Raw genomic sequence first — 23,475 nt, forward strand, 5'->3', positions numbered from 1 at the left:
CGCGATCTCAGCTCACTGCAACCTCTGCCTCCCAGGTTCAAGCAATTCTCCTGCCTCAGCCTCCCAAGTAGCTGGGATTACAGGCGCCTGCCACCACACCCCACTAATTTTTGTATTTTTAGTAGAGACGGGGTTTTGCCATATTGGCCAGGCTGGTCTCAAACTCCTGACCTCAGGTGATCCACCCGCCTGAGCCTCCCAAAGTGCTGGGATTACAGGCATGAGCCACCACGCCTGGCCTGTTTGTTTTTTCAGACAGGGTCTCACCCTGTCACCAAGGTTAGAGCACAGTGGTGTGATCATAGCTCACTGCAGCCTCAAACTCCTGGGCTCAGGGGATCCTCCTGCCTCAGCCTCCCAAGTAGCTGGGACTATAGGCACATACCACCATGCCTGGCTAATTTTTTTTTTATTTTTTGTAGAGATGGGGGTACTTGCTATGTTGCCCAGGCTGGTCTCAAACTCTTGAGCTCAAGCAATCCTCCCACCTTGGCTTCCCAAAGTGTTGGGATTACAGGAGTGAGCCAGTGCACCTGGCCCTGATTTTAATCTGTATCCTTTTGATGTAATAAACTGTGAGCAAATTAGCCGGGCGTGGTGGCAGGCACCTGTAGTCCCAGCTACTCAGAAGGCTGAGGCAGGAGAATGGCGTGAATCTGGGAGGTGGAGCTTGCAGTGAGCCGAGATCATGCCACTGCACTCCAGCCTGGGCGACAGAGCGAGACTCCCTCTCGAAAAAATAAATAAATAAAAAATAAATAAACTGTGAGCATAACATCTAGTTAGTTCCAAGTCCTTCTAGTGAATGATCATACCTGAGTGTTCTCTGGGGGACCCCCAAACTTGTCATTGGTGTCAGAAGTGAGGCTTGGCTTGGGGACTTCCCTAACTTCACCCCACCCCATGCGAGGAGCAGAGAAAACATGGGAATGAACTCATGTTTCTAGAAGAAACCACAGAGACTGGCTTTGCCACTGACAGGGCAGATGTGAAGTCTGGTTCAGAATGCAGATTCGGGCCCCGTGCTCGGCCTGCTGGATCGAAATCCCAGGGGTGAGGCCGGGAGCCTGCAGGGCTATGTGCCAACCAGGTGATGGTGATGCATGCTCAAGTTCGAACAGTGGCTGGGCGCGGTGGTTCACGCCTGTAATCCCAGCACTTTGGAAGGCCGAGGTGGGTGGATCACCAGAGGTCAGGAATTCGAGACCAGCCTGGCCAACATGGTGAAACCCTGTCTCTACTAAAAATACAAAAAATTAGCCGGGCATGGTGGCAGGCGGCTGTAATCCCAGCTACTCGGGAGGCTGAGGCAGGAGAATCGCTTGAACCCGGGAGGCAGAGGTTGCAGTGAGCCGAGATCACACCACTGCACTCCAGCCTGGGCGACAAGAGCAAAACTCCATCTCAAAATAAAAACATTAAAAAAGTTTGAACAGCCACTGTTCTTTTCTCCCCAAGCCTCAGTTTCCCAATCTGTAAAATGAGCACCTACAGCCCCAGGTCATCCTGCAGGGATCCTGTGCCTTAGAAAATGCTCTTGAAGGAAAGCACTGAGCATGGCACCCTGCACACGGAGGGTGCCTGATCAGTATCATCCGGTGAACCTCCAAGGATTTCACTGTGACAAGGAAGGGACATGTCCCGAGCAGGCTGAGCTCCCTGGGGGGATTGCGTTGCCCCATGTTGGTCATCATCTTGTACCACACGGGGATGGAGAACTAGAATGTAGGAGCCAGACAGCCGGCTGGGGTTGGAATTCCAGCCCGGCCACTCCCTGGCTGCAGCCTCATCCAAGTCACTGACCGCCTCTGTGCCTCTGTCCCTCCCCTGAGGGGCAGAGAGGACAATTCCCATCTCACAGGACTGTTGTGATGGCTCCAGGGTGTTAATGTGTGCAGAGCGCAGTGAGATGATATGAATGCTAATTATTGTTATTATGAATATTATTAAGGCGGTTTGTCTGCACAACAGAGGGTGCCTGGCAGGGTCCATGCTGGCCGGGGCAGCACCTTCTGTGACGCTGGTTCCAGCCAGGCCCTGCGGGGTGCTGGAGGGCAGCGGGGATTCAGCCAGGGACCCAGATGCCCCAATGTGGGGACCGTTGCTTGTAGGTGAAGGAAGTGACCACCTGCTGTACGAGGTTTTGGGAGGGCACTCGTGCGGGACGGTGACAGAGCCGAGCCTTTCCAGAGATCTGGGTGGGTACCCTAGGGGTATGGCAGGGAGGCCCTTGGGGTTTTTTGGGGTGAGTTGAGTCCCAGCAGGGGGAACATTTCACATGTGTTCCTCCAGCACCATCTGCCTCCTCATCTAATTTTAGCCTTCCCGGGCTTGGGAGGGAGGGCCGGGGGTGGAAGGCTGGCTCAGATGGGTCTGGGGGTGGAGGCAGCCCTCCCGGCCCAGCTGGGGCTATGGGGCAGGACCTGGATGGGCAGAGAACGTAGCAGCAGAGGAGTGAGGTTGCTGGCCAGCGGGGCAGTGCCAAGGCCCTGGGGCCCAGCTGAACCGTGTCCCTTGAACCTTTGGAGCTTTCCAGAGGGCAGGGCCAGAGGGAGCAGAGTCACCCGCCAATGCCCTTCATACAGGGATGTCAGGGTGGGCAGGGGGCACATCCCAGAGTGAGGGGCCGGGCCCACTGGCCTCTTCTCTTGGCCTCTCACCTTATCCCGCCCTTGCCCCCGGCCTGGGCCGGTCACGGAGCCAGTAATTGAGTAATCGGTGAGGGTGGGCGGGCAGGCTTGGGGCACTAATAGTGGCGTGTGCAGGATCCTAGGGCCGGCATAGGGCCGAGCCGGGTAATTAGTTGTTTTTAAATAAACGTCAGCGGGCATGCTTTAATTAAGCCTTCTTCCCAGTGAGAGCCTCGAAGATGTAATCACAGAGAGAGAGAGAGAGCGAGAGACAGAGAGAGAGAGGAGCATCGGCTCACCAAGAAGTCCTGTCCTGGTCCCAGGGGCCACAGCGGGATGGCCCCTACCAACCTGGCCCAGCCGACTTGTTGGAAGTAAGAGGATGGTCCAGGGGCCTCTTGGTGGCACCGGGGTGTGTGTTACCACTGAGTCTTCCACTGGCCTGCTCCAGCTGAGGTCTGGGGCAGGGCAGGGGGCTATAATTCTTTACTGAGTGATCAGGAGGGTTTTCAACATTTTATCTGCCCTCCCAGAAGGGTTTGGGAGCCGCGGCCCCTCCCCGGCCCCAGCAGCACCTACCTTGGGTGGCCGAGGTGACCAGGACGGCGGTGACACACAGATTCCAGAGCACTGCGGCTAGGCGGGCCATGGTGGCAGCCGGGTGCGTGTCCGGAGCTCTCAGTGGCCTGTGCGGGGGGCTTCGCCCCACATCACCTGGCAGGCACCACGGCCTGGACCACCAGCCTGGGGGAGGACAGGGAGACTGAGGTGAGGATAGGGCCTCCAGGCCGCTCCCCTCTCCTCCTGCTGGTGGCTGAGTAGCTCTGAGAGGCTGAGGTCCAGCACGTCCCTCGAGCCAGCCCTATCTGTAGGGCCCCCTCCAGGGTCTGCAGCTCACACCACACCCCCTACCCTTACACCCAGCAGGCAGACTCACCCATCTGGGCACCTCTGGGCAAAGAGACTGCCAACTCTTCCCCACTGGAACCTCCTGGGACAGCTCATGGGGAGATCCCAGGCAGGCCTTGGACCCTCTGGAAGCCTCTTCCCCATGCCCCTGTCCTGACCCTGCCCACTCATCTCCCCTACTCGCATCCTCACCGTGAGCAAGGAGGTAATGAGTGTCCTCCCAAGTGAGGGACCCAGGCGTGCAGCCCGACTTGCAGCCTCCCCGTCTTGGGCAGGAATCCAAGCCCCCGCCCCCAGCCCCCTGCTTCCTGTCTCTCAAGCTCTGGTGGCTAATTAGAATCCAGCTGGCGCCACAGATCGGGAACCAGGGACGCCCAAGTCCCCTCTTTCCTCTCTGGGGGACCTTCAGGGTAAGCTGGAGACAGGCAGGCGGGGTGGGAGGGGGACACTGCCTCCCCCTCTGGGGGGGCCAGGGGAGATGGGGGAGGGGTGAGAATTGTGTGCTGTCCCCTGCCATCCTCCCCACCTGCTCTGTCCCCAGGCACAGCGGCTCAGTTTTTTTTTCATTATTATTATTTTTTTAAATTTTAGAAACCAGGTCTCACTGTTGCCCAGGCTGGAGTGCAATGATATAATCACAGCTCACTGCAGCCTCAACCTCCCAGACTCAAGGAATCCTCCCACCTCAGCCTCCCAAGTAGCTGAAATCACAGGCTTGCACCACTACCACCAGCTAATTTTTATTTTATTTATTTATTTATTTTTATTTTTTTTTTCTGAGACGGAGTCGTGCTCTGTCCCCCAGGCTGGAGTGCAGTGGCGCAAACTCAGCTCACTGCAAGCTCCGCCTCCTGGGTTCATGCCATTCTCCTGCCTCAGCCTCCCGAATAGCTGGGACTACAGGCACCCGCCAACATGCCTGGCTAATTTTTTGTATTTTTAGTTGAGATGGGGTTTCACCGTGTTAGCCAGGATGGTCTCTATCTCCTGACCTCGTGATCCGCCCGTCTCGGCCTCCCAAAATGCTGGGATTACAGGTGTGAGCCACCGCACCCAGCACCACCAGCTAATTTTTAAATTTGCTGCAGAGAGGAGGTCTCGCTATGTTGCCCAGACTGATCTCAAACTCCTGGGCTAAAGGGATCTTCCTGCCTGGGCCCCCCAAAACTTTGGGATTACAGGAGTGAGCCACTGTGCCCAGTCCAGGGCTCGGTTCTAACTGGTTTCTTCCTGCCTTATGGCTGCTCCTTCTCACCTCTCTCCCCGCCTCAGTCTCCCCAAATCCTCTCAGGCTTGCACGCTCAAATGTCTGTCCTCAGCTCTTTGCTTTATCTACACCCTGGTTCTCCAGGTGTGGTCCCAGCACACTGGCATCAGCCTTGCCAGGAACTTGGTAGAAACGCACATTCTCTCTCTTTCTTTTTTTAAGAGACAGGGTCTTGCTCTGTTGCCCAGGCTGGAGTACAGTGGCACGATGACGGCTCACTGCAACCTCCAGATCCTGGGTTCAAGTGATGCTCCCACTTCAGCCTTTCAAGTAGCTGGGACCACAGGCTCTCGCCACCACGCCCAGCTAATTTTAAAATGTCTTATAGAGACAGGATCTCGCTATGTTGCCCAAGCTGGTCTTGAACTCCTGGCCTCAAATGATCCTCCCACCTCAGTCTCCCAAAGTGCTGGGATTACAGGCGTGAGCCACTGTGCTGGCCAGAAACACACATTCTCTGAGGCAGGCCCTCCAGCGTGGGAACCCCTGCTCTGTCATATCCAGCTGTCATCCCCGCCTGTCCCATCTCAGGCTGTCCTGGGCTCTCAGTACCATCATTGAGCCAGCACTTTCAAATCTCTTATGTCCAGCCTGGAATCTCTCATCAGAGCCCCCACTACCATTTCCCTGCTGAAAACCAAAACCCTTGTAATTGGCCCAGTTAGCTCCCTGACCCCATTTCTGCTCCAGCCACTCCTGCTATTCCTGGACCACAGCAGGCCTTGCCCCAGGGCCTTTGCACCTGTCGCTTCCTCCACCTGTAGCTTCTGCCAACCCACTGTCCACATGGCTGGCTCCTTCAGGCCTCTGCTCAGATGGAACTATTCACCTGGTGTATAGAATGTCCTCTTCATGGGGCAGGGATCATTGAACTGTTTTGCTCATGGTGGCCGTATCCCCAACTTTTATTTACTTTTATTTTTTTAGAGATAGGGTCTTGCTCTGTCACTCAGGCTGGAGTGCAGTGGTGAAATCATGGCTCACTGCAGCCTCCACCTCCCAGGCTCAAGTGATCCTCCGGCCTCGGCCTCCCTAGTAGCTGAGACCACAGGTATGCACCATCACATCCAGCTAATTTATTTTATTTTGCAAAGATGAGGTCTTGCTATGTTGCCCAGGCTGAACATGAACTTCTGGCCTCAAGAGATCCTCCTGCCTCAACATCCCAAAGTGCTGGGATTACTGCGTGAGGCCATCACCACTGTTGTCTTCATATCCTCAACTTTTAGAATAGGCCTGGCACGTGCCAATGAATTAATTATTTGTTGAATGAATCTCAGATCCCAAAGCTAAGACTCTGCCTTATTCCTCACCTTCCCTGTCATTCCCCTCACAGAAGCCATCAGCAAGTCCTGTGGGCTCTGCCTCTGAAGTATCTCGTGACCTGCCCACTTCTGGCTCTAAGCACAGCACCCAGGCCCATGCCACCATCCTGTGTCACCTGTATGTTGTCCTGGCCTCCTTGCCCACCTCCCAATCCGCCCTTCACTCAGAGCTAAGGGACCACATGATGATGTTGATCCGAACATTAACTGACCCCCTGGTCTCTGCTGGGGTCTCAGTTCCTCACTAGAGCCCAGAGGCTGTGGGTGAACTGGTGCCACCAAGCTCTCCAAGCCCCGTTCTGTCCTCCCTCCTGTTCCTGAAACATTCAACATTCCAGTTCCAGTCCCCAAGCAGGATCCCTGCATGTCAGCTGCGGCTGCTCATTGTTCAGGGCTCAGCTGCAAGGTCACCCCAGCAGAGTGACCTAACCTGACCCCCTGCAAACAAAACAGTCCTCGCCTGCTGCCCTCACCCGCCATCCTTTTCCGTTTTTAATTCACAGCTCTCAAGTGAGCACCTGAAATTACCTTTTTATCAACACAAGCTTCTTGAGAGAGGCCCTTACAAATCAGCACACGGCTGGGCACGGTGGCTCGTGCCTGTAATCCCAGCACTTTGGGAAGCCGAGGCGGGTGGATCACCAGAGGTCGGGAGTTCGAGACCAGCCTGGCCAACATGGTGAAACCCCATCTCTACTAAAAATACCAAAAAATTAGCCGGGCGTGGTGGCGGGTGCCTGTAATCCCAGCTACTCGGGAGGCTGAGGCACGAGAATTGGTTGAACCCGAGAGGTAGAGGTTGCAGTGAGCTGAGATTGTGCCATTGCACTCCAGCCTGGGCAACAGAGCCAGACTGCCTCAAAAATAAATAAATAAAACAAATCGGCACAGGCCCTCAATAAATAAAGATCGCCACAGGGCAGGACACCTGGTCCAGACCCCAGTCTCCTCACGTGGGAAATGGGAAGATAATAGCTGCAAGACAGCCCTGAACACCCCCTCTCCAGCCCTGTAGCTCTCTGCCCGCTTCCCCTCTCATGCCCACTCCTGATACCAGCTCCCTCTCCACTGCCCCAGCTTCTTCAGTAAATCCCCCCCCCAGCCACCTCCAGCCCCCAACCGCATCTCCCCCCACATCCCTGACTAGACACGGCCGGTGTCACTTTCAGATGATTTTACAGCGTGTTACCCCCGCAGCCGCCACCAGCCCCCAACCGCATCTCCCCCCCCATCCCTGACTAGACACGGCCGGTGTCACTTTCAGATGATTTTACAGCATGTTACCTTGGGAATGGGGAGTGGCTTATTTCAACTTCCTCATTTCTCCCCCAACTGCCCAGCCACAGAAAGGTTCAGGGGAGGCAGTGTCCCCAAGCTGAGGGTACTCCCCTCCCAGGGTCTCCAAGCGCTTTCTTTCCCACTGCAACAGGCATCCTAGCAGAGGAACTGGTTAGAGGGAGTAAAAATGGCTGGCTTGGTACGGTGACTCGTGCCTGTGATCCCAGTGCTTTGGGAGGCTAAGGTGGGTGGATCACTTGAGCCCAGGAGTTTGCAAGGCTGCAGTAAGCTATGATCCTGCCACTGCACTCCAGTCTGGGCAACAGAGCAAGACCCTCTCTTAATTAAAAAAAAAAAAGAAAAAGTGGCAGGGAAGCCACCCGATGCCAAGTTGTGTGGGCAGCGAATCCACATAGGTCTAGATCCCAATTTTGCCTTATACATGCCCTGTGTGACCTTGAGCTGGTCTCCTCACCTCCCTGGCCCTGGTTCCCTCTGCGCTGCTATTCTGCAGGGTTCTGGTAAGGAGAGCAGTGCACATACACGCTGGGCCAATACAGGCCCCATCAGAGGGTGCTGTGCACAGCCTGCTGCCAGTCAGGGCACAAAGACACCCACGGAAGAGGCAGTCCCTCTCTTCCTCCCAGGCTGCACCCTAGAATGCTGAGACTCCAGAGTGGAGCCCCCCAGAGCCATGTATACTTCCACCGGGAACTCCAAGGCACCTTCAGCCCAACCAGACCAAAACAAGCCCTTACATCAGTGCACGGTGCCACCATCCTCCCAGGCCCTCCAGCCAGAACCCCAGGAGCTGAAACCCTTGACTCCTCTTTCTCTCACCCCTAAATCCAGTTCAAGAGTAAGTCTTTGGGCTGTGTATACTTCCAGAACACCCCAGTGTTGGTCCACACATCTGTCTTCAGCATCTGCCCCTCTAGTCCTGGGCCCTGGCCACTCCCCAAGTGCCCTCTGGCCCCTTTGCCTCCGACGTCCAGGCTCTCCTGGCAGCCAGAGGCACCACCTCCTTTTTTTTCTTTTTTTGAGATGGAGTCTCACTTTGTCACCGGGGCTGGAGTGCAGTGGCACAATCTTGGCTCACTGCAACTTCCACCTCCCGGGTTCAAGCGATTCTCCTGCCTCATCCTCCTGAGTAGCTGGGATTATAGGCGCCCACCACCACAAGCAGACACGGGGTTTCACCATGTTGGCCAGGCTAGTCTGGAACTCCTGACCTCAAGTGATCCACCCGCCTCGGCCTCCCAACGTGTTGGGATTACAGGCATAAGCCACCGTGCCCAGCCTCCAAAACTTTTTTATCACCCCAAATAGAAACTCCATACCCACTAAACAATAATGCCCACTCCCCTTGTCGCCCAGCCCTGGTAACTTATAATCTACTTTCTGTCTCCATGGATTTACCTATTCTAGACATTTCATACAAATGGAATCACAGGCTATGTGGCCTTTTTTTTTTTTTTTTTTCCCAGTTAGATGGGGGTCTCACTCTGTTGCCCAGGCTGGAGTGCCGTGGCCCAATCTCGGCTCACTGTAACCTCCACCTCCCAGGCTCAAGTGATTCTCCCATCTCAGCCTCCTGAGTAGCTGGGACTATAGTCACATGACTCCTCTAAATGAACTCCTGGCTAACTTTTGTATTTTTTGTAGAGGCAGGATTTTGTCATGTTGCCCAGGCTGGCCTCAAACTCCTGGACTCAAGTGATCTGCCCATCTTGGCCTCGTAAAGTGCTGGGATTACGGCTGTGAGCCACCATTCCTGGCCTTATTTTGTGTCCATCTTCTCTCACTCAGCGCCACATTTCCAAGGCTCACCTACGTTCTAGCCTGGATCTGAGCTTCATTCCGTTTTATGGCTGCGTAGTATTCCACTGCATGGGTGGACCACGTTTTCTTTATCCAGTCATTGGTAATGGACATGTGGGCTGTTGCACAGAAGGATCCTTTTTATTTTCTCCCTAGCTTTACTGAGGCATCATTGACAAATAGAAATTACATCTATTTAAGGTTACATGATATTCTAATATCCATTATGTGTTGTGAAATGATTACTACAAGCTAACTAACAACACATCCAACACCTCACCTAGATACCTTTCTGGTGTGTGTGGTGAGACCACTTGAGTCTAATCCCTCAGCAAGTTTCAAGAAAACAGTATGCTATAATAATTATTATTATTTTGAGACGGAGTCTCGCTCTGTCACCCAGGCTGGAGTGCAGTGGCGCCATCTTGGCTCACTGCAACTTCTCCCTCCCAGTTCAAGCAATTCTCGTGCCTCAGCCTCCTAAGTGGCCGGGGCTACAGGTGGGCACCACCGTGCCTGGTTAATTTTTGTATTTTTAGTAGAGATGGAGTCTCATGTTGCCCAGGCTGGTCTCAAACTCTTGAGCTCAAGCAATCTGCCTGCCTCGGCCTCCCAAAGTGCTACGATTATAGGTATGAGCCACCACACCTGGCCTGCTATTATTAATTATAGTCACCATGCTGTACCTTAGGTCTCTGGAACTTTTTTCTTTTAGAGATGAGGTCTTGCTCTGTTGCCCAGGCTGGAGTGCAGTGGCACCATCAAAGCTCACTGTAGCCTCGAACTCCTGGGCTCAAGAGATCCTCCCACCTCAGCCTTCCGTGTAGCTGGAATTACAGGTGTGTGCCACCATGCTTGGCTGATTTTAAATTTTTTTGTGGACACAGGGTCTTGCTATGTTGTTCAGGCTGGCCTTGCACTCCTGGCGTCAAGCGATGCTCTGCCTTGGCCTCCCAAAGTGCTGGGATTACAGGCACAAGCCATTCTGCCTGGTTAAAACGTGTTTATCTGAAAGCGGAAAGCTTGTACCCTTTGACCTACATCCCCCGCCTTCCCCTGTGCCCTCACCCCCATAACCACTGCTCTACTCTGCTTCTACGAGTTCAATTCTTTTTTAGATTCCACAGATAAGTGAGGTCACGCACTATTTGTCTTTCTGTGTCTGGCTTATTTCACTTAGCATAATGTCCTCCAGGTTCATCCATTCCAGAGGGGTGTTTTAAAAGACAATCTTGGCCGGGCGCAGTGGCTCACGCCTGTAATCCCAGCACTTTGGGAGGCCGAGGAGGGCAGATCACCTGAGGTCAGGAGTTCGAGACCAGCCTGGCCAACATGGTGAAACCCCATCTCTATTAAAAATACAAAAATTAGCCAGGTGTGATGGCGGGGACCTGTAATCTCAGCTACTCGGGAGGCTGAGGTAGGAGAATTGCTTGAACCTGGGAGGCAGAGGTTGCGGTGAGCCAAGATCACGCCACCGACTCTAGCCTGGCCGACAGAGCAAGACTCCATCTCAAAACAGAAACAGAAACAAAAACAAAAGCCAATGTTGAGTGGCGGGTCTTCTGCTTTAACCCCTCCAACACCTCTGACTCCCGCCTTGTCTCCCTCCAGCCATGCGGGTTCCCACCCTGCAGCCTCAGCCTGTCCCCATCTGTGTCCCTCAGACTCAGAAGTGTCCTCCCCAGAGACGCAGACATGGGCCTCCGCCACCCTGTATCACAGTGCCCTGCAGTCACCGCCTGCCTGTGCATCCCTCGCCATGCTGTGACCTCTTGTGTCTGTTTTCTTCTTGGTAAAACGGGGATACCTCAGAGGGCAGCTGTGCAACAGGACAAATTCACACACACAAGACACTCGGGATGCTCCTGGCACACAGACAGGGTGAAGCATCCCTTGTCCCCATTGTCACCTTCTCTATTAGCTCGGGCTGCCATAACAAAGTGCCATAGACTGCGCGGCTTACACAGCAGAAATTTACTTCCTCCTAGTTCTGGAGGCCAGAAGGCCAAGATCAAGGTGCTAGCGAATTCAGTTTCTGTGGAAATTCTCTTCCGCCTTCTCACTATATCCTCACAGGGCCTCTTCTCTAGACATGCATAAAGGGAGACAGATCCCTGCTGTCTCTCTTTTTTTTTTTTTTTTTTTTTTTTCTGAGACAAGGTCTGGCTCTCTTGCTCAGGCTGGAGTGCAGTGGCACAATCCCGGCTCATTGCAGTCTCAACCTCCCAGGCTCATGCGATCCTCCCGCCTCAGCCTCCTGAGTAGCTGGGGCTACACGTGCGTGCTCCTGTGCCCAACTACTTTTTCGATTTTTTTTGTAGAGATGGGGTCTCGCTATGTCGCCCAGGCTGGTCTTGAGCTCCTGGCCTCAAGCGATCCTCCTGCCTTGGCCTCCCAAAGTGCTGGGATTACAGGCATGAGCCACAAGCCCCGGCCTCTCTCTTCTTATTGGGATACCAGTCCTCTCAGAGTAGGGGGCCCCACCCTTAAGATCTCATTTAACCTTAATTACCTCCCTCAAGGGCCTACCTCCAAATACACTCACGCTGGGAGTCAGGGCTTCAACCTCTGCATTTGGGAGGGAGGTGGGAAGATACAATTTAGTCCATAACCTCATCCATCCCATCCCTGCTCCATACTTTTACTTGACCACTCCTAGAGTTCCTTTATTTTATTCATTTATTTTTTGAGATGGAGTCTCACTCTGTCGCTCAGGCTGGAGTGCGGTGGCGCGATCTCAGCTCACTGCAACCTCCACCTCCCAGGTTCAAGCAATTCTCCTGCCTCAGCCTCCTGAGTAGCTAGGATTACAGTCACACGCCACCACACCTGCCTAATTTTTGTATTTTTAGTAGAGACGACGTTTTGCCATGTTGGTCAGGCTGGTCTTGAACTCCCAACCTCAGGTGATCCACCTGCCTTGGTCTCCCAAAGTGTTGGGATTACAGGCGTGAGCCACTGCTCCCGGCCTTTTCTTTGTTTTGTTTTGAGACGGAGTCTTGCTCTGTCGCCCAGGCTGGAATGCATTGGCGTGATCTTGGCTCACTGCAACCTCCGCCTCAAGTGATTCAAGAACCTCGAGTGATTCTCCTGCCTCAGCCTCCTGAGTAGCTGAGATTACAGTCACAGGCCACCACACCTGGCTAAGTTTTGTATTTTTAGTAGAGACGGGGTTTCACCATATTGGTCAGGCTGCTCTCGAACTCCCAACTTCAGATGATCCACCCGCCTCGGCCTCCCAAAGTGCTGAGATTACAGGCGTGAGCCACCGCGCCCAGCCTTCTAGATTTTCTCTCTACTCCCAGAAGAATGGAAACTCCTGAGGCTGGAACTTGGTTTCCCTGACTCCTGTCTCCTGGTTCCCTGAACACACAGTGCGTCCCCAAGCAAAAACTTACTGAAGACAGGGGAGTGACTAAGGACGGCAGTGAGGATAGCTGGAGATGGGGCGTCTGCCCTGTGACCTGGGGGGCCACGCCTGACCCCCACGGGCAGGGTGCCATTGCCTTAGGGGTACAGACAGAGTTCCCCAGGAGCACGACACCCTCTCCCCAGAGTGGCTCCTCTAGGAAGCTCCAGACACCCCCAGGAACCAGCCTCAGCTTGGCAGGTGGTGGGTGTCCCCTGGGAGACCCAGGCCTGACCATCCCTGAGGCCTCTGGAGGGGGAGGTGTTTCGGATTGAATTATGGCCCCCCTGCCCCCACTGCCAAAAAAAAAAAAAAAAAGTCAGACTGGGCACAGTGCACAGTGGCTCACACCTACAACCCCAGTACTTTGGGAGGCCAAGGTGGGAGGATCGCTTGAGCCTTGGAGTTTGAGACCAGCCTGAGCAACGTAGTGAGACCCCATCTCCACAAAAAACACAAAAATTAGCCGAGCACGGTGGCACGTGCCTATAGTCCCAGCTACTGGGAAGGCTGAGGTGGGAGGGCTGCTTGAGCCCAGGAGGTTGAGGCTGCAGTGAGCTCTGATTGCACCACTGCACTCTAGCCTGGGCAAGAGAGTGGGACCCCATGTCAAAAATACAAAAGATATGTTGAAGTCCCAACTCCTGATAACTCAAATGTGACTGTGTTGGGAACATCTGGAGTCCTTACAGAGATAATCAAGTTAAAATGAGGTCATTAGTGTGGGCCCTAATCCAACAACTGATGCCCTTATACAAAGGAGAAACCTGGACACAGACATGCACAGAAGACCATGTGACCATGGAGGCAGAGATCACAGTGATGCTTCTAGAAGCCAGGGAAGATTGCCAGTTAATGACCAAAAGAAGCCAGGAGACAGGCCTGCAACGGATTCTCCCTGAAGGCTCCCAGAAGGAACCAACCCTGACAACACCTTGATCTTGGACTTCCAACCTCCAGAGCTGGGAGGCGACACAATTCTGTTGTTGGCTGCAGTGGCTCACGCCTGTAATCCCAGCACTTTGGGAGGCCAAGGCGGGAGAATTGCTTGAGCCCAGGAGTTTGAGACCAGCCTGGGCAACACAGTGAGACCCCAGCTCTATAAACAAATATAAAAAAGTAGCTGGGCATGATGGGATGCACCTGTAGTCCCAGCTGCTCGGGAGGCTGAGGCTGCAGTGACCCGTGATCACACCAGTACACTTCAGCCTGGGCAATAGAGCAAGACCTCATCTCTGAAACATAAACGAAAAAACCAATAAAGTCTCTGTTGCTAAAGCTGTCCCGTCTGTGGTAATTTGTTGTGGGAGCCTAGGAAATTCATATAGGGAGTCAGGACACACAGAGAGTGAGGAGGGAGGCAGAGATGGGGGCAAGGGCCTGAGCCACAGAACTTTAAAGAAACCATTTACAGGAAACAGCAAACGACAGGGTGAGCATCTAGCTGGGCTCTCCAGCAAGGAACCACCTGAGATGCCTGGGACAGTGACGGACAGCTCCAAGTCCCAGCCCGAGCAGCTTCCACGTGTAGCTCATGTAATCCTAATAACCATTTAGGAAGGAGAGATGCTTGTACCCACAGTTTACAGAGGAGGAAAGTGAGGTCCTGTCACTGAAGAGATATACCCAGGGACACTCAACCGGTAAGGGGGCTTGAACCCAGGGAGGGCTGGCTCCCCAGGTTGGGCTTGGTGAGCTGTGGGGGGATCCTGGGGGGCCAGAAGAGCCCCCACCCCCGGGCCCACACTGTATTTGAGTGTCTATGCAACGTCAGAGCTGGTCACGCCTGGACGTTCTACACCTGGGAAGCCAGGTGAGCCCACACCTGTGTCCGTCCCCACCTTGCACCTCAGTAGTCTCTGGTCACCTTATTTGTCTTTCTTTTTTCTTTCCTTCTTTCTTCTCTCTCTCTCTTTTTTTTTTTCCTTTGAGACAACAGGGTCTTGCTCTGTTGCCCAGGCTGGAGTGCAATGGTGCACTCTCAGCTCACTGGAGCCTCATCCTCCCAGGCTCAAGTGATCCTCCCAGCTCAGCCTCCCGAGTAGCTGGGACTACAGGCACACAAAACCACGCCCGGCTAATTTTTGTGTTTTTTGTAGAGATGAGGTTTCACCATGTTGCCCAGGCTGGTCTTGAATTCTTGGGCTCAAGCGATCCTCCCGCCTCAGCCTCCCAAAGTGCTGGGATTACAGGTGTACCCAGGAATCCACTGCACCCAGCCATAGGTAACCCTATTTCACCCATGGGAAACGGGGCTGCACACCTGCCTGGATGTTCGCATCTAAGCCCTACGTCTGTCTCAAGTCAAGGGTCGGTGCGGCAGGGTGGGCCACTGAGGCCCAGACTCTGTCCTCGGGTGCCCTGTGATGGGGATGGGGAGAGCAACAGGAGGAGAAGCGGCTGCTGGGGGAGAGGGGGCGCCTCTAGCCTGCCCTAGCCTGCAGTTGCCATGGCAACCCTCTGCGTGCTCGAGTGGGTGGGAGTCTGAGTGCCTTGGGTGGGGGGGGAGGGTGGGGAACCAAGGTGGGGATCTGGGCCCCCTTCATGGTCTCCTCCCTTCCTGGCAGCAGCTGGTCCCTCCACACACAGCCCTCTGGCTGCATCTTCTGCCTCCTGCCCACTCCCCAAACCCAGCCGCCCATGAGCCCGCCTCCTTCAGGAAGCCCTCAGGCATCCGGCAGGTCCATAAGGAAACTGCAGGCCCCGGGGTGACTATGAAGGACCAGCTGAGAGTCGAAGCCCCTGAATTTCAATCTGCTGTGTAGCTTCAGAGCAAGCACTTGGCCTCTCTGAACCTATTTCCCCATTGCTGCTCAGGGACTAACAGACCTACCTCGCAGAGACAGAGCACGTGCCCAGAGAGGGCCCAGGTACATGGTCCTCGGGCAGGGCAGGGTTCTCGCGGCATCTCCAGTCCCTGCCCCATCCTCCAGCTCAGTGGATGGCAGCCCAGTCCCTCCAGGTGCTCAGGAACCGGACAGTCATCCTGGATCCCTCTCCCCTCACATCACATCCAGCCCCGTCAGGTCCTGTGGCTACTCCTTCAGAGTCCACTCACCTCTCGCCACTCCTCAGCTTCTCTGGTCCAGCCCCATCATCTCCTGGCTGGACCCCACTTCCCCACCTCACTGTCTACACCTCGTCTCCCTATCTGTCTGCCACCCCTGTCCCATCCAATCTCTACCCCGAGGCGAGAACAATCTTTGCAAAATGAAACTGTCTACAGTATGTTTCCCCCATGGCCACCAGAGGGCGCTTGTGAGCATCTAAGTCAGCCGCTTCCCTCCTCTGCTCAGAACCCTCCGTGGCTCCCACCTCACTCGACCAAAAGCCAAAGTCTGTATCATACAAAGGCTCTGCACTGGGCGGGATGTGGTGGCGCACACCTGTAATCCCAGCACTTCGGGAGGCTGAAGAGGGCTGATTGCTTGGGCTCAGAAGTTCCAGACCAGCCTGGGCAACATAGTGAAACCCTGTCTCTGCCAAAAATACAAAAAGTTAGCCAGGCATAGTGGCACACTCCTGTGGTCCCAGCTCCTCGGGAGGCTTAGGTGGGAGGATCTCTTGAGCCCGGGTGGTGGAGGTTGCAGTGAGCTGAGATTATGCCACTGCACTCTAGCTTGGGCAACAGAGCACAAGACCCCATCTCAAAAACAAAAAACAAACAGGCCCTGTACAATGTGAAACACCAGGCACTGTTCTGCCTTAGGGCCTCTTCACGGGCTGTTTCTCTCTTCCCCAGATCCCCTCACAGCTCCTCCTGCATCTTCCTTTTGGTCTTTCCTCAAACATCACTAGTTCAGCAAGGTCCTGCTGGCCCCCGCACTCCTACACCATGTCCTGACTTGATTTCTCCATACCTATCACCAGCACGCCATGCATTTTATTTGCTTATGAACTCTCTGCTACTAGATGCTGGCTCTGCAGGGTGGGGTTTGCATACTACACTCAGCACAGCGCCTGGCACAAGCAGGAAGCTGAAATATAACTGTTCAATGAAGAACTTTTTAAGGTCACCCTGGAGCTGGGCACAGTGGCTCATGCCTGTAATCCTAGCACTTTGGGAGACCAATGCAGAATTGCTTGTGGCCAGGAGTTTGAGACCAGCCTGGGCAACACAGTGAGATCCTGTCTCTACAAAAATTTAAAAATTAGCTGGGCATGGTGGCACACACCTGTGGTCCTGGCTACTCGGGAGGCTGAGGCAGCAGGGTCATTCAAGCCCAAAAAGTCAAGGCTGCAGTGAGCTATGATCATGCCACTGCACTCCAGCCTGGGTGACAAAACAAGACTCCGTCTCTAAATAAAATAAAATAAAATAAAATAAAATAAAATAAAATAAAGGTCACCCCAGCCACCAAGCAGCACTGGACTGCAGAGGGGTAGGGGTCGTTCAAAAAATTCCCTGCCCCCGCCCCCGACACCTTCTCCCTCTTCTCCCCATCCTTCTGCCACCCCGTCCCATCCAGTCTCTACCCTGAGGCCAGAACGATCTTTGCAAAATGGAAATCCAATTACACCCCTCCCTGCCTACAACCCTCCATGGCTCCCTATTGCCTGTGATGCTCTAACATGGCACCTCAGGCCCTGCTGTCCTGCCACCTTCCCATCACTTCTACTCAGCGTCTGTCTCTCTCTCACACACAGTTCCTTATTCTGCTCTCCCTCCAAAGGGCTCTGCCCAGAGGACAGCATTTGTATCTCTCATATCCACTCTCACAGCACACAGGGTCTCTGTGTTTTGCTCCCCTAACTGGACTTGGGCTCAGCTGTTAAATATCTGTCTTCCCCACCATCGAGGGACTCTGAGGGGAAAGTACCATTGTGGGTTGGGCTGGCTCTTGTTGCATACCCAGCCCTGAGCAAGGAGTGGATGCTTGTTCATTTGTTTAATGAACGAAGATGAAATAGACCCAAAAAGCAGATCATCTATTCAGTGGATGTTTACCGAGTTCCCAACTGGTCACAAGTGCAATGGAGGAAGGTGTGCTTGACAGGGGGTATACGTGTAGGCGCAACTGTAGACAGGGTGGCCAGGAAATGCCTCCCCTAAAAAGTGACATTTCGGCAGAGGTCTTGAGGAGGAGAGCCATCTAGGTACCTATGGAAAGAGCATTCTGGGCAGAGGGAACAGCACGTGCAAAGGTCCTGGGGTAGGAATGTGCTGAGATGTGGCTGGGGCCCTGCAAGCAAGGGGAAGAGTGGAAGGAGGTGAGGGCGGCTGGGGAGGGGGGTCACAGAGGCCATACAGGGCCTTGTGGACCTCAGGGAGGACTTTGGCTTTCTAGAGAGGTGGGAGCCATTGGGAATCCTGAACAGAGGGATGGGATCTGGCTCGGGTGTTCACAGGTGTCCTCTGGCCGCAGAGGTGGAGATCAGACTGTGTGTGGGGAAGGTTGCTGGGAGTGGAGGGTACTCTCTACCTCATCTGTCCCTTGCCTTTTGTGCACAGGGCTGTCAAAGCCAGAAACCTGAAGCTTCCACCAAGCGCTGGCTGCTTCTGGCCCCCACCTTGCTGGTTGCCTCCTGGCCTCCCTTCTGGCCTCCTGGCCTCCCTTCCTGCCAACTACGGCTCTCTCCCATGTAGCAGCTAGAGGGAGCTCATGCTAAACATTCTCACCCTGCCATCTGGATCCTGACGCAAACCCCCTACCTCTACCCCCACCCCTGCCACAGGCCCTGGCATCCCCATGGTCACAAGGCCAGCCAGCAGCCTCCAGCTTCTCTCCATATGCAGTTGTGAAACATTTCTCCTTCCTCCCCTTTGAGCCACCATCTTCTGTCTGACCTCAGGGCAGCCCCTCTCTCTCACAGATGCTCCTTCCCCTCCACCATACCCCTCCTCCCCCTCCAGGTTGCAGCTGGGAAGCCCCCTCCTCCAGGAAGCCTTCCCTGACTTGCACCTCTGCTGCGCTCACCATCATGGCAGGTCCACACCACAGTGGCCTGTGGTCTGTTTCCACTCCAAAGTGTTCACTGTCCAGCCCCAAGCTTTGCACTCTGAGCTCAGCAGAGCAGAGCTGAAAAGAGTTCTAGAAGCTAGGGCCCGAGCAGAGGGCACAGAGGCGGGATCCCCCTGCCTCATCAGATGCTGGCAGTTAAGGGGCAGGGTAAGACCAGGAGACGGGGGCATGGTGCCTAGCAGGGCAGGAGAGAAGAGGCCCCGGGCATAGCGCCCGTAAGTTGCAGGTTCAAATCCAGGCTGTGCGCCGTCATGTCAGCACGACAGGACACCCACGTCACTCCTCTCAATTCTGTCTCTCCACGGGGGAGCTGGGGAACGAGAGCCTCCCAGGGTGGCTGTGGGGGTTAGAAATAATTTTCGGCAATTCCACACATCTTTTTTGGAGCATCTTCTATGTGCCAGACACTGAGGGGCTGGGTACAAAAAAGTCGATTCTATAGCGTACCAGTGTTGTGAAAGAAGATAAAGCCAGGAAAAGTGGCTATGAGCGTGTGTGGGTTTGGGAGTGTGTGTGTTTTTTTTTTAATCGTATTTTTAGAGACAGGGTCTCACTCTGTTGCCCAGGTTGGAGTGCAGTGGTGGGATCATAGCTCACCACAGCCTCTGAGCTCAAGGGATCCTCCTGCCTCGGTCTCCCAAGTAGCTGGGACCACAGGGCGTGTGCCACCGTGCCCAGCTAATTTTTAATTTTTTTGTAGAAATGGGGGCCTCATTATGTTTCCCAGGCTGGTCTCAAACTCAAGCGATCCTCCCGCCTCATCCTCCCAAAGTGCTGGGATTACAGGCATGAGCTACTGTGCCCAGCTGTTGCAATTTTATTTTATTTTATTTTATTTATTTATTTATTTGAGACAGAGTCTTGCTCTGTCATCCAGGCTGGAGTGCAATGGCGTGATCTTGGCTCACTGCAACCTCTGCCTCCCAGGTTCAAGCGATTCTCCTGACTCAGACTCCTGATTAGCTGGGACTACAGGCACTCACCACCACACCCAGCTAATTTTTGTATTTTTAGTAGAGACAGGGTTTCACCATGTTGGTCAGGCTGGTCTCGATCTCCTGATCTCAGGTGATCCACCCACCTCGGCCTTCCAAAGTGCTGGGATTACAGGCATGAGCCACTGTGCCCGGCTGTTGCAATTTTCAACAGGATGATCAGGAAAGGTCATCTCCCCTGGAGAAGATGACATTTTAGCAAACCCCTGTGAATTTGAGGGAGGAGCACGCAGGTGTTCAGTTCAGGAGAGTTAGAAGAGCATCCTAGGCAGGGTCACATCCCGTGCAAAGGCCCTGGGGCTGGACCGTGCTGTATGTTTGAATAACGGTGGCAGCTGCATCGAGGAAGCGGGTTGTGAGCTGGTGAGGAGAGTGGGAGGAGGTGAGAGCAGGGAGGTGCTGGGAACAGACTGTGCAGGACTCGCCTTGTACTTTAAACACACAACTGCTCCCCAAATGGGGCCGCCCCTCTGCCCAGCCTTCACTCCCAGAAGCCACTAGGGGGCGTTCTGGGGCAGGGTCGGCCAACCGTGGTCAGGCCCCCGCCTGCCTTTGTACAGCTGGTGAGCTAAGAATGGTGTTTACATTTTTAAAGGACTGAAGAGAAGAAGAGAAAAGAGAACAGGCCACAGAACCCGTCTGCGGCCCGCAAAGCTTGCAGGATTTACCATCGGGCTTTCTACAGAAAAGTCAGCCAACCTCTACTCTATTTTATTTACGTATAAATTTTTTTGAGACAGGGTCTTGCTCTGTTGCCCAGGCTGGAATGCAGCGGCGCGATCACAGCTCACTGCAGCCTTGACCTCCCAGCTCAAGTGATCCTCCTGCCTCAGCCTCCCGGGTAGCTGGGACGACAGGCGTGCGGCACCATGCCCAACTAATTTTTAAATTTTGTATTCTGTAAAGAAGGGGGTCTCGCTTTGTCGCCCAGGCTGGTCTTGAACTCCTGGACTCAAGTGATCCTCCTGCCTCAGCCTCCCAAAGTGCAGGGATTACAGGCGTGGGCCACCTTTTCCCACTGGCAACCTCTACTCTACAGCCATCACTGCCAACCCAGGACAATTCTGCCCCTGATCCCAGTATGTTTAGCAATGTCTGGAGACTTCCTGAGGTGTTACAACTGTGGGGCTGGAGGTGTCACTGACATCCATCGGGAAGAGGCTAGGGTGGCCTCTGAGCATCCTATAGTACAGAGGACAGCCTCCCACAGAGAATGATGCAGTGCCGAAGTCAGGAGTAATGGAAATCGTCTGGGAAATCCTGTCTGGGAAAGCCAGCCCCGGACCCCTCACCTCCTCAAGGGATAGGAAGGAGAATCCACCTGGTTTCCTGACCTGATCATTTGCAACCTGCAGGGTATTTTTAGCCTCTGAGGGAGGGGCACTGGCTATTCTGAGTTTTTTTTTTTTGTTGTTGTTGTTTTTTTTTGCGGGGTGTGGGCAAGGTTATTTTTGGCCTGGGCATCTATTTATTGAATTTTTATCTCCCCCCAAATTTTGGAACAGGAGACAGTGAAGGCAGGGGCTTTTTTTTTTTTTTTTTTTAAGAGTCAGGATCCTGCTTCATCGCCCAGGCTGGAGTGCACTTGTGCAATCATAGCTCACTGCAGCCTCAAACTTCTGGGCTCAAGCAATCCTCCCACCTCAGCCTCCTGAGCAGCTGAGACTACAGGTGCATATTCACAATGCCCAACTATTAAAAAAAAATTTTTAGAAACGAGTCTTGCTATGTTGCCCAGGCTGATCTCAAATTCTTGTCCTCAAGCAATCCTCCCACCTCGGCTTCCCAACATTCTGGGTTTACAGGTGTGAGTCACCACACCTGGGTCAGGTAAGACTTCTTGAACGCACACTGTGGGCCAGTGATGACTGTTGACACCTGGGATTCCCAAAGCAAAGCAAATCACAACATCCTCGCGCGCTTGGATCCTCCTCACAGACACAGACAGTAAACAAACAAGCGCAGAACACCAGGAAATTACAGACTATGTGAAAAGCTGTCCGCTGTACTGAACATCAGGAGGGGTGTGGGAAGCTGAGACTTTGCAGAAGGTGCCTGGGAGTAAACGTTACTGGGGAGGTGATATTTCAAGAGGGTGGGGGAGAAAAAGCCTCGAAAATATCTGGGGAAGGGTCCTAGGTGGCAGAACAGCCAGTGCAAACGCCCCGGGGTAGGATCACACTTAGCACACTGGAGGAGCAACGAGGAGGGAGGAGATGGCCCAGAAAGACCATGAAGGGCCAGACCCCAGGACAGTCCAAGCCTGTGGGCTACTGCAGTCAGAGTTTGGGGCTACCCTCGAAAAGGAGACACATGCCTTCTTCCCCAACTCGCATGACAGGAGAGTTTTGCTTTTTTGTTTTGGGTTTTTTTTTTTTTTTTGAGAATGAGTCTCGCTCTGTCGCCCACGCTGGAGTGCAGTGGCACAATCTCGGCTCGCTGCAACCTCCGCCTCCTGGATTCAAGCAATCCTCCCGCCTCAGCCTCCCTGGTAGCTGGGACTACAGGTGCACACCACCACGCCTGGCTAATTTCTGTACTTGTAGTAGAGATGGGGTTTCACCATGTTGGCCAGGCTGGTCTCGAGCTCCTGACCTCAGGTGATCCACCCGCCTCAGCCTCCCAAAGTGCTGGGATTACAGGTATGAGCCACCACGCCCAGCTGATAGGAGAGCTTTGATGGAAACCCCATATGTGTTGCTAGAGTGTGAGCTCCATGAGGACAGGACGTGGCCACCACCCCCCATGGCGCCCCCTGCATGGTGCTGGGTGGGGAGGCAAGTGTGTGCAGATTGCACGACAAGGTGCACCCAGCCTTGCTCCAAGAAGTCCTGAGCACACAACTGCAGGTGCACAAAAGATGCAGACAGCCCCATGTGTGCACACAGACAGCTACTCCTTCTTGCAGCCCTGCCTCCCCCAGCATGACCAACCCCTCTGCAAAACACAAACACCAGCACAGGAGGGACCCTTATGAACACCGGATGAGCCTGATGGTCACGTGGCCACATGCACCCTTGGCTAGATCACCATCCAGGCCACACAGGCAGAGGACACCTATGCACAGGTGCAGACAGACAGACAGACATCTGGATTCTGGGGACACCGGGACCCCCTCCATGTTTCTACTTGGCCTCCCACCTCACTCCAGGACCCGTCTCTCCCCTTCCATCAGGGTGCCCAATAGCAACCACTTTGCCCCAAACCCAGCCTGGGAGGAGCTGTCTGTCTTGCCACGGCACCTTCAGGGTCACTGGGGTCAGGATTTCAGACCCAGGGAACCCCCGCCTCGGGAGCCCCTCCCCCTGCCTCCCCACGGAGGGGCTGGAGGAGGGGAAGTGTCTGGCATCTGGAAATCAGATCCGTGAGAGGAACCCACACAGAAACCAGAGCCTTGTGTGTCCTTGGCCACGTCTCGCCAGGGAGGAAGGAGGGGGTGGAGGGCAAAGACGATGCTCTGGCGGGGATGGCAGTGCTCCCACTCCTCCCGTTCCTCTTGAGGGGCACCCGCTGCCACCCTCCCCACCGAGATGCCTGCGCTGGGGCTGAAGCAACACATGCTCTGCCACCAGCCTGGCAGGGCAGGGAGGACGCAGACGCCCCGAGATGCAAGCGTCACACAGCCTCACATGCAGGTGGAGACGCCACCGGCCAGGAGCCCAAACTGCTGGATGCAAACACACTCCCGTGCAGCTGAGGCGCCTGTAGGCTCCTCCCCAACGTGCCCACAGGGTCCTCCCAGGCCCCCCAGGAGAAAGGGCTCCCCTGGGCAGGCTGGGAATAGAAGCTGGGCTTCGAGTCCCCCCCTTCCACCCCCTCCCTGCAGGCTCCACAGCCCAGGTGTGCTGGTCCCCAGCTCCCCATCCTCCCCAAGC

At 54.4% G+C, this 23,475-nt stretch overlaps 1 protein-coding gene across 8 annotated transcripts in view; it reads right to left on the reverse strand.

Annotated features, from left to right (window-relative positions):
* ADGRL1 (adhesion G protein-coupled receptor L1) overlaps positions 1-23,475 on the reverse strand; it is a 59,128-nt gene that overhangs the window by 32,603 nt on the left and 3,050 nt on the right. For all 8 annotated transcript variants that reach the window (XM_055371970.2, XM_055371969.2, XM_055371964.2 and 5 more), the window contains exon 2: positions 3,210-3,374. In XM_055371970.2, coding sequence (XP_055227945.1) covers positions 3,210-3,279 — 70 coding nt within the window. In that variant the 5' untranslated portion in view covers positions 3,280-3,374. The remainder of the gene's footprint in view (positions 1-3,209; positions 3,375-23,475) is intronic.

This window comes from Gorilla gorilla, chromosome 20 (assembly GCF_029281585.2).
Source record: "Gorilla gorilla gorilla isolate KB3781 chromosome 20, NHGRI_mGorGor1-v2.1_pri, whole genome shotgun sequence".
Taxonomy (NCBI): Eukaryota; Metazoa; Chordata; class Mammalia; order Primates; family Hominidae; genus Gorilla; species Gorilla gorilla.